Raw genomic sequence first — 13358 nt, forward strand, 5'->3', positions numbered from 1 at the left:
GAATTCTGATTATAACAATCTTTTAAAAAAGTCTTAAAAGTGATGACATTCCTACATTGTTGTTTCAAATCCACAATATTCTTTAGACTAAAACATTTCTAGTTTTTATGATTTCATAACACACTATTTTTCAAAAAATATGAAAAATATATTGTTCTCTATTTGACACCTTCATCTCTATTATTCATCATCACACGCTTTATCTTCTTCAGAAATCATCTCCCAACACCCCACTTCATGATTCTTCCTACTACTAAAACCTCAAACCTAATAATAAATCACACTACATAAAAACCATCATTAAGAATGTTAATTTTGTCTTGCACATGACCTTGATAACGTATTATTGGTGTAGCATGGAATGTATTTGGTTCTTCTATTTTGTTGGTCATCCTATTGAACTTGACCTTATCGCCACATGCAATATTTTTATTTTGAACAAAACATACTTAGGTCGACCTTATTTTTTCCCAAACCTTAAGGTTACTTATAATGAAGTGAATCACTCTCCAACCAAATCAAATCCCTTGACATAAGGAATCAGTTACTTAGTTAAAGCATATGAGTAATTCTAGCACTCATGATTCTTAATTTATAGGGAAATCTCAACATTCCTACTTTATAGAAATCTGATTGTTTCAATCATTATTAAGGATCTCTATATATACATATTGTACACAACTTGAATGATATGAAAAAATCAATTTTCTTCTTGGTATCAAGAGCAGTCTAGGCATAAGTGTATTTTTTTCCTAATCAATTCTCTTCAACGTATTTGTTTTTGTTGTTGAGAAAACATACATATTGTATCACCTACATACAAAACCGAAACACGGTTACAACAAAATATGTGACTGAGGGATTATGAGTCATAAATGAAAAAAGAGGGATTACAAATGGGGAATGAGAGATTATGAAGTTATAAAAATGAATGCTAAAAAATTGAAGTGAGTAGTTGATATATTGAAAATTGATTTGATTGAGGAATATGAGAAGCTGGGAGAAGAAAGAAAGAAAAAATGAACCCTACAAGGGAGGAAATATAAAACGAGTTTTTTTAATGATAATTTAGTCCTTTTCTCTATTAAAAATACATTACCAAACTTAAATCTATTCTTTTACAAAAAAAAAAAAGGTATTAATCTCTTCTTTTACAAAGAAGGTATTGGTCAAATAAGGTATGGTTAGATCCTTAGAATGACCAAAATTTAATTGTGACACTTGTTGTGAGAGTTAGTCACGAACCCGGAAAAAGACTAATTTCTTAGCTAAAAAAGTGAGAGAATATATTTAGTAGTACAAAAAAAATATATTCCTTTCAAATCTTAATCCAATGAGAAAATAATCAACAAAATATTAGTTACTTGGTGAGCGGATGCAATTAAAGTAAAAACAAATTAATATGAAAATACAAAAATCAATTAAGTCTCAACCGAACCCTAACTAATGGCCCAAGTCCACCACTTTCCCCTTAAAATTTGTGAATTGAATGTGAATGAAGAGCATATTCAAAATTCCAAAGCATTTTCGTTAGTTACCAACTTCCCGTAGCTCCTTCTTCTTCTCTCCACAACATATTGGAATTCAAAACCTTCCAACTTTTCAACACCCCATTTTCCAATTCCCCGTGAATTTCAAAACCCTAAATTTATTTTCACACTTCTCCATTTCCTCGCCGGAAAACTTAAACCCTAGGGTTTTCTTCCATGCTTCCAAATTTCATGAGATTACTATCATTTCATAGAGATTTTGTCAAATGACGATGACTAAAGTCACCACGGAACCTAGTATCAGTGGCGGTGGTGGCTTCCACGCGGTTCACGCGGAGCGTGACCTAGAATCCAATTGGGAAGTTGACCTAGCTAAGAAACTTGAGGAGTATCTGTTGAAAATTAGCTCCGGTCAAATCACCGGCGATGAAGAAAACAATATCACTCTAAATTTTGCCGAAGGTTTAACCCATTTCTCTTATTGTATATGTAAAGCTACATTTTTTATCGGTGTTAAACTGAATTAACTGTTTCTGGGTAATTGTAGCTGCTCTTCTGCTTCAGGGATCGATACAAGTGTATAGTAGGAAGGTGGAGTATCTCTACACCTTGGTATTGTGTGCTTTAGAGTTCCTTTCACAGAAAAGGTTTGGTTCTTAGTTAAAGTTTTTCCATTTATTTGAATTTTCTTATTTAATTTGCATTTCTCCTTGTGTGTCTGTTATTTTTCGCGGTTGAGTAAAGGGTCTGAAGCCCACCCGGGCTTTTGTTTCATTAAATTAAGTGTCTCTGTAAAAAGTATATTCCAGTTTAGAAAAATAGTAGAATTACCCAATTCAGATTTAGAATTTTATGGTATTAGTTGAGTGCCTCTATAAAAAGTATATTCCACCTTTCCTTTTCTATAAGCTTGCAGTTTTGCCTCACAATTTTAAACTATGGGTGCAGTCACGGATGTGTTGGGCCTGATTCTTTAAATGTGGCCCTTAGTCACTTCATGTTGCAATTGTGGTGATTGCCGAAACCCAAATGTTGCTGTCCATCATGTATCACGGGCCACACTTGAAAACACTAGTTTTGTATTATATCAGAATCTTGCACTCCTTATAATAGTAAATCATACCACCAATGTTTCTAGGCGCATGTTCCAGGCTTGTTATCTAGCTTTATAGCTTTTGATAGAATTATAGCATTTTAACTGGTTTCGTTCAATAATTTTGGAAGTAAAGTGATTCTAAAGAATGTTTCTTTGATTGAATCTGTTAGACATAGAAAATCGATCTCGGGCCTTTGCCTAACATTTTGAGCTTTTGAGAGAGTTGGTTCTTGAATATTGACAACCAGCAACAGATTTTGTGGGTCACAAGATAAATAATGATAATCTGTTTTAAGTTTTGACTGACTATTATTTAATTCAGTTTATGCAAATTGTGTAGCACTGTTTGATATGACACATTTTTGGGCAGACAGCAAGATTATATAGATGGGGCTTCAGTCCAACCTGAAGGAAATGATCCATGTGCTGTTACTGATGAAGAAAATGATCAATTCTGGGGCTTAGATAACATCCCAGGTAGCCTATTTAATGCAGAATATGGCAAAATGATAAAAAAAGAATCACCACATAAGGGGAGTTTTAATGATCATGAAATATGATTTATTTTATTTTGAAACTTTTGCTTGCTACTATAGGTTAAATTCCATACTAGCCACTAGGGCATTTTATTTACATATATTCTTTAATTGGTAAAGTTGTGTGGGGCCTAATTGGTTTATGATTAGAACTATTTCAATTAAATTTGGTTTGTCATGGATTTGCTGAAATAAAATTCTGTTTGCGTAGGCCCTTTTCTCGGCAAGTGTATGAAAACTGTTGTCTTGTATATAACTGTTGCTTTGGGAGGTAAATAGATGCAAATTTGTATCATTGCTTAATTCTGTTATATTGCAGTTGACGAAAAGAATTTCTTGGATGTTACAACGGGCAAAGAAGTGAATTTGGATCATTTTATAAAACCCCCTGCAAATTTAGTTGTTCTTGAAGGTGACTGCTTGGATTCTACCGGTGGCGGTGGGGAACTGGAGTCTTATTTGGTATTGTAGTTTTCCAGTTATTTGCATTATGATATTTGTCTTGTTTTATTCACTAACAACATTGCTGAATTGGCGCAGCTGTCCACCATAGACTTGTACCAGGATTTTATTTTATTGGACACATCTGATGCTGTTGCAGTTGACGAGTTTGTGAAGGGAAGCAAAAATGGTGCTGATAAAGCAACCTCAGCACATAAAAACTTTGTTTCTCCCACAGGACGTTCGGGTGGAAGTGCTCATAAATCATCAGCTGCAAAGAGTCAGCAGGCTAACCCCAACTGCTCCCCCAAACTTAATTGCAGTTACAATGACAATAATCTGCGGCCCAGTTCTCCTATGTCTGCTGGTGGTCTTGATGACTGCAACTTTGGATTTAATATGGATGATGGATTTGATCCATCTAGGGATTCAGACAATTCAGATTCTGATGATCCATGGAAACCATTAAATCCTCATGAACCAGGCAACTTGAGGGTGAAGCCCTTTAGAAAAGGTTCACCCTCTCCCTACTTTTCACTCCATCAACTTGCCTTACCTTAATGGTATAACATGCCAATCTGCTATCTTCTTTATGTTGCACATGCAGTCAAAACTTTAAAAAAGAATAGCATCAATGTGACACGTCGAGTTTCCATGAGCATGTTGTTTCCAGTTGCAAAATTGCATGGTCCTATCAGTCCAGAGCTCATAGAAATGTGGGAGATGCGACGTCATGACCATGAACGACAAAAGGATTCTCAATCTGCTCTATTATATGAGAAGGTAATTTCTCAGGGGTGGTCTATATACCTATTTATAGCATTTGGTTGTATATAATATGTGATCTGATGTGCAAATTGCAGCTGAGGCAAACTCTCACTACTGAGGTGCCTGAAACTGGTAGAACATTAAACTCTGAAGCTGATAATGATGACAACGAAGATGATATTGGAAATCCTGATTTTGATATGCCATGGAATGCCTACATGGATGAAGATCTTTCTCCTTGCAGTAAAGAGGTTAGGAGAGGAGACCTATTTTAATTATTATATTTCTAAATGATTTCTTGGAAATATGCTTACCTACTTGAGTTAACAGCATGAAGTTGATGATGCTCATGACAAGGATAGTGATTATCCTGAACATCCAAATTCTCAGGAAAGCTTAGAAGATCTCTGTCGCTCTCACCTGGTATGAGTGCCAATTTGAATATTGGGTTCAGATTTGGTTATTTATTCAGTTGCTTTCTTTCTTGTAGAACTCTTTTGCAGAAGCTTTTGACCCCCCTTCCTGTGTTCATATTTTGTTTCACCAAATCCCCTAAACTCACTAAGCAATCTAAGTCCTGTAAAGCATGCTCGTAATTGAAGAAAGACATGTTAATTCGCTTTAGGAACTGCAAACTTTATATCTGTTCAGCTCTTTATTCCAACAGAGTATGAAAGAACCTAGTGAGTTTTAGCTGGGGATGTAAATAGCGGGATCTCTTCATAAACTTATCTGAGCTCAACTCGTTAAATGTTTAATTTTGTGTCTTTAACTAACCGAACAAGCCCATGGTTGTATTTGGGCTCGATTTTATGAATGAACTTACCAAACTTAAGTTTTAGGCTTGAGTGATGTTAAAAACTCAAAAATAGCCAACAATATTTTCTGTGCTACTCTTTGTGTAAAAAGGTAGACAGTATTTTAAAGGGAATCAGTCTAGCAAAACGTTGAATGATGATTTTGGTAGTTTTTATCAATTCTATAGTCATTGTAAGAAGTTGATTTCTCTCTTCTTTTTTTATGGGGATTTCTTTTTTAGTGTTGAAGTTATGAACTTTATGCAATATATTATAAATAATTTGTTCTTTTCTATTTTTACTTTATCTTCTATTACAAAGATGTTACTACTGATTACTAAATTCATAAAAAAAATTAATAATGTCATAAATGAGTTACACAGGGCGATCTCAAATTTGTCTTAAATTTGACTTGTTTAAATAAATGAGCCAAGATTGAATAGTCTATTTTTTTCACAACCTGGGTCTAGGTTTCTAGTACTCAGTTTCATTTGACATGTTCACATAACTATTTGTAGCCTTGTATAGTCAATTCTGCATTGTCTGTTTTCCTCACACAAGTATATATTCCAGTAAAAGACTCCTTACATTTGCATGGTCAGTAATCATTGTTCTTTATCTAGAATGCTCTCCTAGCTAGTATAGCTGAATCTGAGAAACAAACTGAAATGGCTGCTAGGGTTTCAACATGGAAACAGAGAATTGAGCACCATCTGGAAAAGCAGGTGAATTCATCTTTTGGATGTACTTCGTCTGTATTCTTTAGTGCTTTAAATTAATGGACTATTTGTGCATGATAGGAATCACACCCACCATTTGATATCCGTGACTATGGTGAGAGAATTCTAGACAAACTATCTCTTGAAGAAAGCAATAGCCCTGTCCTACCTTTCTCTTATCTAGTCAGTGGACAGGAAAAATATGACGTTGCCCGGAGTTTTTCTTCTCTTCTTCAACTGGTAATTCCCTTACTAACAATGTTTGATGCACTTTTTGAACTTATACTTGTTATGATGTTGGATGTAGCAGGTGCTATTTGGTGTAGGGATTGAACATGTTCTGTTTTCTTTGATTTCACCCTTTTTAGTTGAACCAAAATGTTCTAATTTTTAGTTAGTTTTTTTATCTTGTTCTGTTCATAGAATATGCCAAATATAAAACAAAACCCATATGTTCTTTTCTGTCTTGTTTACCAAACGCTACCCTTGCGTAGTCCTATTAATTGCATGATCTCCAAATTGTTTTACTGATCTGTCAAGTGGCTTCTAAAAATTTATAGGTGAACAATGGAGAAGTAAATCTAGAAAGAAATGGAGTTGATGGGGAATCTGTCTGCTACACTGATGTGAATCCTTTCCGTGTTAAGCTCCTTAAACACAATAAGAAACCGAACGATGTGCAATCTCGTTTGTCAAAAAAGAGAGCAAAGTCTCCAACAAAAAAGCCACCTACAAAAGGTGACAAGAACAGAACTGGAAGGGAGAAATCTCTCAATTCAACTTCTAGGGAATATGGACCAACAGGGTTGTCCCCTCCATCAAATTGCAAGTTTCCCATCAAGCTTGGAAAGGCAAGTGCCATAAAGTTATCTCCCGAGGCTAAGAGGAAGCATAGATCCTTGCATTCAGCAGGGTGACAGTGATTATTAGCTGCTTAATGATTTAATGTAGAACATTTGCTTCATATCTGGGACATAGGATAGGAAGTTATGCAGGTTTCTGAAATACTAATATCCATGAACTTCCAAGTGTATATTGTTGCTGACATGAATATATAGATGTAAAAATATCCCACTTTGTATCAGTCAGTGTATTCTTATTATTCCTTATTAATGTAGTAACTTGTTCATACAAAATATCTTGATGTTACTTAAGATTCCTCCTTTGATAGTTAATACACAGTTTCACACCCATCTTCATGCTGAAGCTAAAATCATGTGATTGGAAGCTATTTTGTGCTTAGGACGTAATTCAGTGTATGAATTACATTGATTGTTACAATCAATGGATGCCACACATAAGTTTAGGACAAATGTTATGTTTTAGTTGGAAGACTTGATTAAAATAAATGAAAAGGGACAGAGTATAGTCTGTAGCTCAAATGGTCATGTATCAAATCTTATGGGGTCACTTGTGACCATTTCTGGTTGAATTGACCAATACAATTTAGTTTTGGTTACATGGGTATAAGTTTACAATTTGAAAATACATATTATTATATTGATATGGTTAAATATTTAAATTTTATTTTTGACATGATAAATAAAGGGGTAATTAGGTTGATGTTTCTTGAGGTTTGTCTAAATTACTTTTATGATTTCTCTTGCTTAAGAAAGTTATATTCACCTCCTCTTGGAAGATGCCAGTATAATTAAATTGAGTTTAGTTTTTAAAATAAGATGAAATTTAAAAATGATTAAATCAAATCTAAGGATAGGTTCCTATAAATAAATGGTCATTGTATTACTTTAAGTATAGTACCAATATCATTATGCAAGATATAAATATCTTTTCATCATATTACTCTCGTGCAGCGCAGGTAATGATACTAGTATAATAATATATATAGAATATTTCATATTTTTAAATAGAATAAGTTGCTCTGCCTATTTATTTTGGCTAAAATATATACTCCAAAAGTAATTTCATCCTTTTACATCTTGAAATCAAGCAAGAAGTAGCGGTATAAGCAGGCACAGTCTAGTGTTAAAGAATAACATTATAGTGTTTGAGAACAGGGTTAGATCTCCATCTAGACACCCACATGGTTTGACAATCCAATATCCTTAACATTTAATGGTTCATATGCTAAATGTGAGGGTCACAGGAAATGTGAAGTGCATTTACTAATATTCACCAACTCTCACCCTCTCCCACCATCTTCAACTCATAAATATAAATATAAATATAAATAAAATAACCAAATAACCCATTCCCCTCTCTTTCTTCTCCCCACCCTATTTTCCTCTCTCCATTTTTCTCCTCAAATCATCTTTCACCTCTTAAAACCACCAACTTCCACAACAAACCTATCATTCATCATAACAAAATGTCCAATAACTCCCCATTTTTTCCCATCCCAGACCACCAACATTTCAGTGACTATGGCTTTGACCCTCAATTCAACTACTTTCAGGTCTCTTTCTCTCTCTTCCTCAAATTCCTATAAAAATGTTACATTTTTGTAGAAAAGTAAAACTAATCATTATAAATAAAATGATATAAATATAAGTTCATGTTTTTTTTATGATATTTCTTTCGGAGAGGAATCTGATTCATTATTATTTCACTCTCATCATAAACAGGTTTTAGAAGAAGCCATGAAGCACAAACATGAAACATCAACAAGATCCATAGACTCCATACACTTCAAGCTTCAAAAGCCCATTTCCAAGGACACCAACAATGATTCAAGAACAAAAGTTCAAAACAAGTCCAAGAAGAAAAAACGGTGGTGGAAAAGCGCACTCTTCTTCTTCAAATGGAGAAAGACCCATCATAACGACGACGTTCATCAAGCCAGAGCTCGTGCATTCAGGTCCTCCATTTCAGGACCTGTGTACTTAACTGAGAGTAGAAGTGGGTCCACTACTCCTTATAGAACTACTAACCGCCCTTCTTCTGGTCCTCTATTAGGGTCACTTACCCCTCTTTCTAAGGGTGAGGTTGACATTCCTTATTTGAGTCTTAGAGAGCTTACTATAGAACAACAACAACAAAGGATGTCTACTTCAGCTATGCCTATTTACTTAGTAACTTGAATAGTTTAACAAAAACATCTGCATGTTCAACTCAAATGGTTGTTAATGTTATAATTTATCATACATCTTGTGTTTGTGTTATGGTTGTTTGAAAAAATATATTTAATTTAAAAATTTAATTATTAAGTATTTTTTGATCAATCACACTGCACGCATATGGAATGGTATAAATTAAGATGATGTAATTCAGTTGTAGTATCTGGTTTGGTTCTGTTTGTTTTGTTTGATTTGATCCATTGGAGGAAAGAATGGATCCTCCTTTTGATGTTTGTCGCTTACTTTTATAAATAATGATAAAGAATTTATGCAAACCGAGCTTAGTTCTCGTGCGTTTGACCAAAGTCTTACTTTATTGCTTTGACGTTAAAGTAATCTTTGGATTAGAAAATAGAGTAAATTATAATAATATCTTCTAAATTAGTTAAATTATATAAATTATTTCTCATTTTTTTAAATCTAGACAAACTTATCTAATTTTATATTTTTATTATACTGACCACTTATGTACGAAAAATAATTGTAATTTTTTAAACAAAAAATATGATAAATGAAATTTAGTTAAACAAAACATGATATATTGTGGTGACAAGTCCAATTAATACATCATTATTATTTTTGGTTCATTATGATATAGTATAAGAGCGATTTAAACAATATTTCTTTAGAATTCTTGATGCATTTTGTAACAAAAAAATAATAAATATACAATGATATATATATTATTTGGACTTGTCTCCAAATATACAATGTTTTGTTTAACTTAATTGCATTTATCACATTTTTTACTTCAAATAATACACTTATTTCTCATGCATGGGTGATCAGTATAATGAAATATAAAAATTATGAAATTTGTGTAGACATAAAAAAATAAGAGATAATTTATGTTTATGAACTTATTTTACAGTAGAAAGTAAAATAGAAAACGAAGACATTCATTAATTGAAGAGATGAGATTGGTAAATTTGGAAAGCATGAAATTGTTGAAAAATCTAAATAGAACTAATGGTGTGTGACACAGTTTTGTGTAGGATCATACTCCGTTAAAAAGTTTGTAAAAAATATCAAGTTGAGTTATAGAATTATACTATAACAGGTTTAAAATTTAGTTAATAATTATATAATTATTTAAAAAAAAGATAAATTATATTTTAATATTTTTTAGTATTATTAAGGATATATTTTTATTTTTGGGATAGGATTTCTTTTAGTAAGCTTATATTATTTGTCTCAACAAAGTTTGTTGTCACATGAGTGGCTTATATGTATATATTATTAAAGTTGGTTGTATTATTTTAATCCTTAAAAAGAGGATCATGCGTATGGTTAATGGTAGTTTATTACTTGTAAGATGTACTTGCACGTTATATATAGCTGCAAGAATTGTGTCCGTTAATTTGGGCCCAGCATAGATAGCCGAACGCCCGAACCTAAGGGGCAATGTTGTGAAGACTGAAGACTGAATCCGGTCCTACGGTTCAATCGTTGGCTGAATTAGAAAAATGGTTTCTGCATTATTAATTGAATGAGAGATTGAATTGTTTTGACAATGAATAAGCAGTTGGATTGGGATGTGGGTGTGGGGTATGGGGCCCGAACGGCAACGTTTCTATGTGCAAAGATGCAAAAGCTGCACACATGGGAGGGGAGGGGGCAACGGATCCTTTTCAAAAGCATTACACCTCACCTTTATTTCTTTCCTCAACTTTATTTCTTTCCTCAATTTTATTACTTTCTTTACTAATATATTACACAACAACAAGCCATAATCCATTATCCAAGCTACATAAAAAAATCATAATGATTCATGTTAATGATTATTACTCTTATATGTTGATACTTGATACAATAACTTTTATACACAACTTATGTATAATTTATACTTAATATTATAAGAGTGTAAGTGGTTAGACAAATTAAATTTATCGTCACATATTTTATCATAACTAAGAATTTATATTTACATTTTGTATCATATTCTATTATTTTTTTAAAGTTAAATTTATTATTATTAATAATAGTAAATTTATATTTTCTAAATTTTAACCTTTATTTATATAACTTCATTTATGTTAGGATTATTAATCGATAATAATAATATCTCACCTAAAGTACTAGTATAAAATAATGTTTAAATAACTATAAAAAGTGACATAAAGCTATAAAATATACACTGTTTATTACTTATTTGCATTTTAATTTATCAATATAAATGTAATAATAGAAATATTAGTTCAAAAACATGTTTTTACTTTTTGTTTAGTTGTCAATATGCAGATACAATACAAAGCATAGGAAAATAGAGGTAGGTCCGGTATTGACATTTTATGGTCCTAAGCGGGAAATTAAAAAGGGCTTCTTTAATTTATGAAAATACTTTGGCGTATTTATAATTTTAACATTAAAATTTGAAGAAAAAAACAATAATAGCGATTTATATTTATATATTTTAATTTTAAAGAAAATTTTATAGCATTTTACATAAAAATAATAATTTTCCCAAAATATTTTACTAATACCTATAACCAATATTGTGAAACTCGAGCCGGACATCAAACCGGAAGATATCTGATATTAGATTTAACCGGTTTAAACGGTTAAACCATCCGGTCGGACCAAATGATTTCATATATAAATTATTATTTTTATCTATAAATATATAATTATATATAAATACAAAATGTTATATAATTAATAACTATATATAATTATATTGAAAAAATATATTTCCGTCATTTTTGGATCGTAGTAAAACAAAATATTAGAATAATATTCTATTTTTTTAAGATTTTAAGTGAACTGTCAGGTTCACTTCCTGGATATTGTGGTTCAACCTGGTTTAACATGATTGAATCAGAATTTTCTCGGTTCAAAGCGATCCAACCCGTCACTCGATTAAGACTATAAATCAGAATTGTTTCCAAGTCCAGTCAGTAGTCAAACCAGTTGGACTGTCCGGTCCAGTTATCAAACCACTGCCTATAACTCTATAGCAACAGTTAAATATGTTCACCCACAAGTTACAATATTTATAAGGTAATCACTAAAAATTGTGATATAAATGTAATAGTCATCATTTCAAAATAAACACGAGATTTTAATGAAGTAAATATTTATAAAAAAAATGTAGACCTCAATGAGAAATAGATCATGTGCAGCATACATGCATATTGACCTTCCCTGCATGGAGGCTAGGGGATAAGGTACGAAAGGTCAGTCTCAAAGGAAAAGTTGAAATTAATAAACAGAAAAAAAATATATCCACTAAGTTACTGTAAGAGTTTTATACACATCAATCTATTATCTATCATTTATATTTTTTTATGAATAACTCCTCAAAAAACAATAAAGTAGATAATGAATAATATAATAATTATGTATAATTTTTTTAATAATAATATATAGATATTATAGTAATTAATAAAAGGTAATTGCATAGAATGGCATAGCATGTGCACTGGCCAGGCAAATAGACTGATTACGCTTTTACCTGTTAGCACTCCATGTGAGTGGGGGTCGTTTCTCTGCAACTTATATTGATAGGGTAAAATAGCATAAGGAATAACATATTCTATCCTAAAAGTTGTGTTACTTATATCTTATCAGTTGTGATTTATTATGAAAATATTTCATTAATAAATTTTAAATTTAAATATATTTTTTAATTAATTATAAGCAAATATAATATAAAATTGAGACAGAAAATATCCTCATCAGTATAACATATAAAAGCCACTAAAATGATTTAGTAAAAAAACATTGTAATATATATATAACTTATATAAAAATTTATACACACTCATTATATCACCAATCATTAATTTGTATTATTTTTGTGAACTATTAATGATAATTAAATATAAATAATGTATAATATAATGACAATGTATAAAATGTATATGTTATCTACACATATATCTTTTCTCCTATATTATTGATTTTTTATGTGCTAATAATTATTGATTGTTAAAACTATTATGATTATGAATATATAATATAGTTATAGTGTCAAATTATTATAACTATTAAACTCAAAATTTTATTCCCCAATTTCATTTACAAATACATAATAAGTCAAATAACTAAAGTTGAGATTACAAAATCTATATACCTATTAATCAAACATAAATATGGACACACTGTAGTATAAGTGAAGAGGACCCAACCGACCAACCTATCAGCTCACTCGATATGTTTTGATCATGATCATATCGAATAGGATTAGGTCTAGGACTGGGTTGGGGATTAAAAATTAGATTCGGTTAACATTTAGGGTGAGGTATGGACCAAATATGACCCGACCCGAGCCATCCTATGATCACTCAATCATCATATTTGTATGAGTTTCTATTCAAATGTGTATAGAGTAATGACCCATTTTTTATTGAAAATATCATTAATTCTTTATTTTTCATCATAAATACATAATTAATAATATATGCATATATTATTTTATATGTCAAATTACAT

The 13358-nt window shown here is 31.4% G+C and overlaps 2 protein-coding genes across 3 annotated transcripts; both read left to right on the forward strand.

Annotated features, from left to right (window-relative positions):
- On the forward strand, positions 1491-6977 carry LOC109334905 (condensin-2 complex subunit H2-like). Of its 2 annotated transcripts, XM_019570905.1 has the most exons (12): positions 1491-1952; positions 2038-2137; positions 2957-3063; positions 3442-3584; positions 3663-4077; positions 4171-4346; positions 4427-4582; positions 4662-4754; positions 5752-5853; positions 5929-6087; positions 6408-6747; positions 6895-6957. In XM_019570905.1, exons 1-12 carry the CDS (start codon positions 1757-1759, stop codon positions 6903-6905), a joined length of 1998 nt encoding a protein of 665 aa, XP_019426450.1. In that variant the 5' UTR covers positions 1491-1756; the 3' UTR covers positions 6906-6957. The 2 variants fall into 2 exon arrangements, with proteins under 2 accessions (XP_019426450.1, XP_019426449.1); XM_019570904.1 differs by having other exon boundaries at positions 6408-6977.
- Positions 8056-9122, forward strand: LOC109333784. Its single transcript, XM_019569355.1, has 3 exons — positions 8056-8263; positions 8433-8926; positions 9065-9122. Exons 1-2 carry the CDS (start codon positions 8177-8179, stop codon positions 8886-8888), a joined length of 543 nt encoding a protein of 180 aa, XP_019424900.1. The 5' UTR covers positions 8056-8176; the 3' UTR covers positions 8889-8926; positions 9065-9122.

The sequence above is a fragment of the Lupinus angustifolius genome, chromosome LG19 (genome assembly GCF_001865875.1).
Source record: "Lupinus angustifolius cultivar Tanjil chromosome LG19, LupAngTanjil_v1.0, whole genome shotgun sequence".
In the NCBI taxonomy this organism is placed as follows: domain Eukaryota; kingdom Viridiplantae; phylum Streptophyta; class Magnoliopsida; order Fabales; family Fabaceae; genus Lupinus; species Lupinus angustifolius.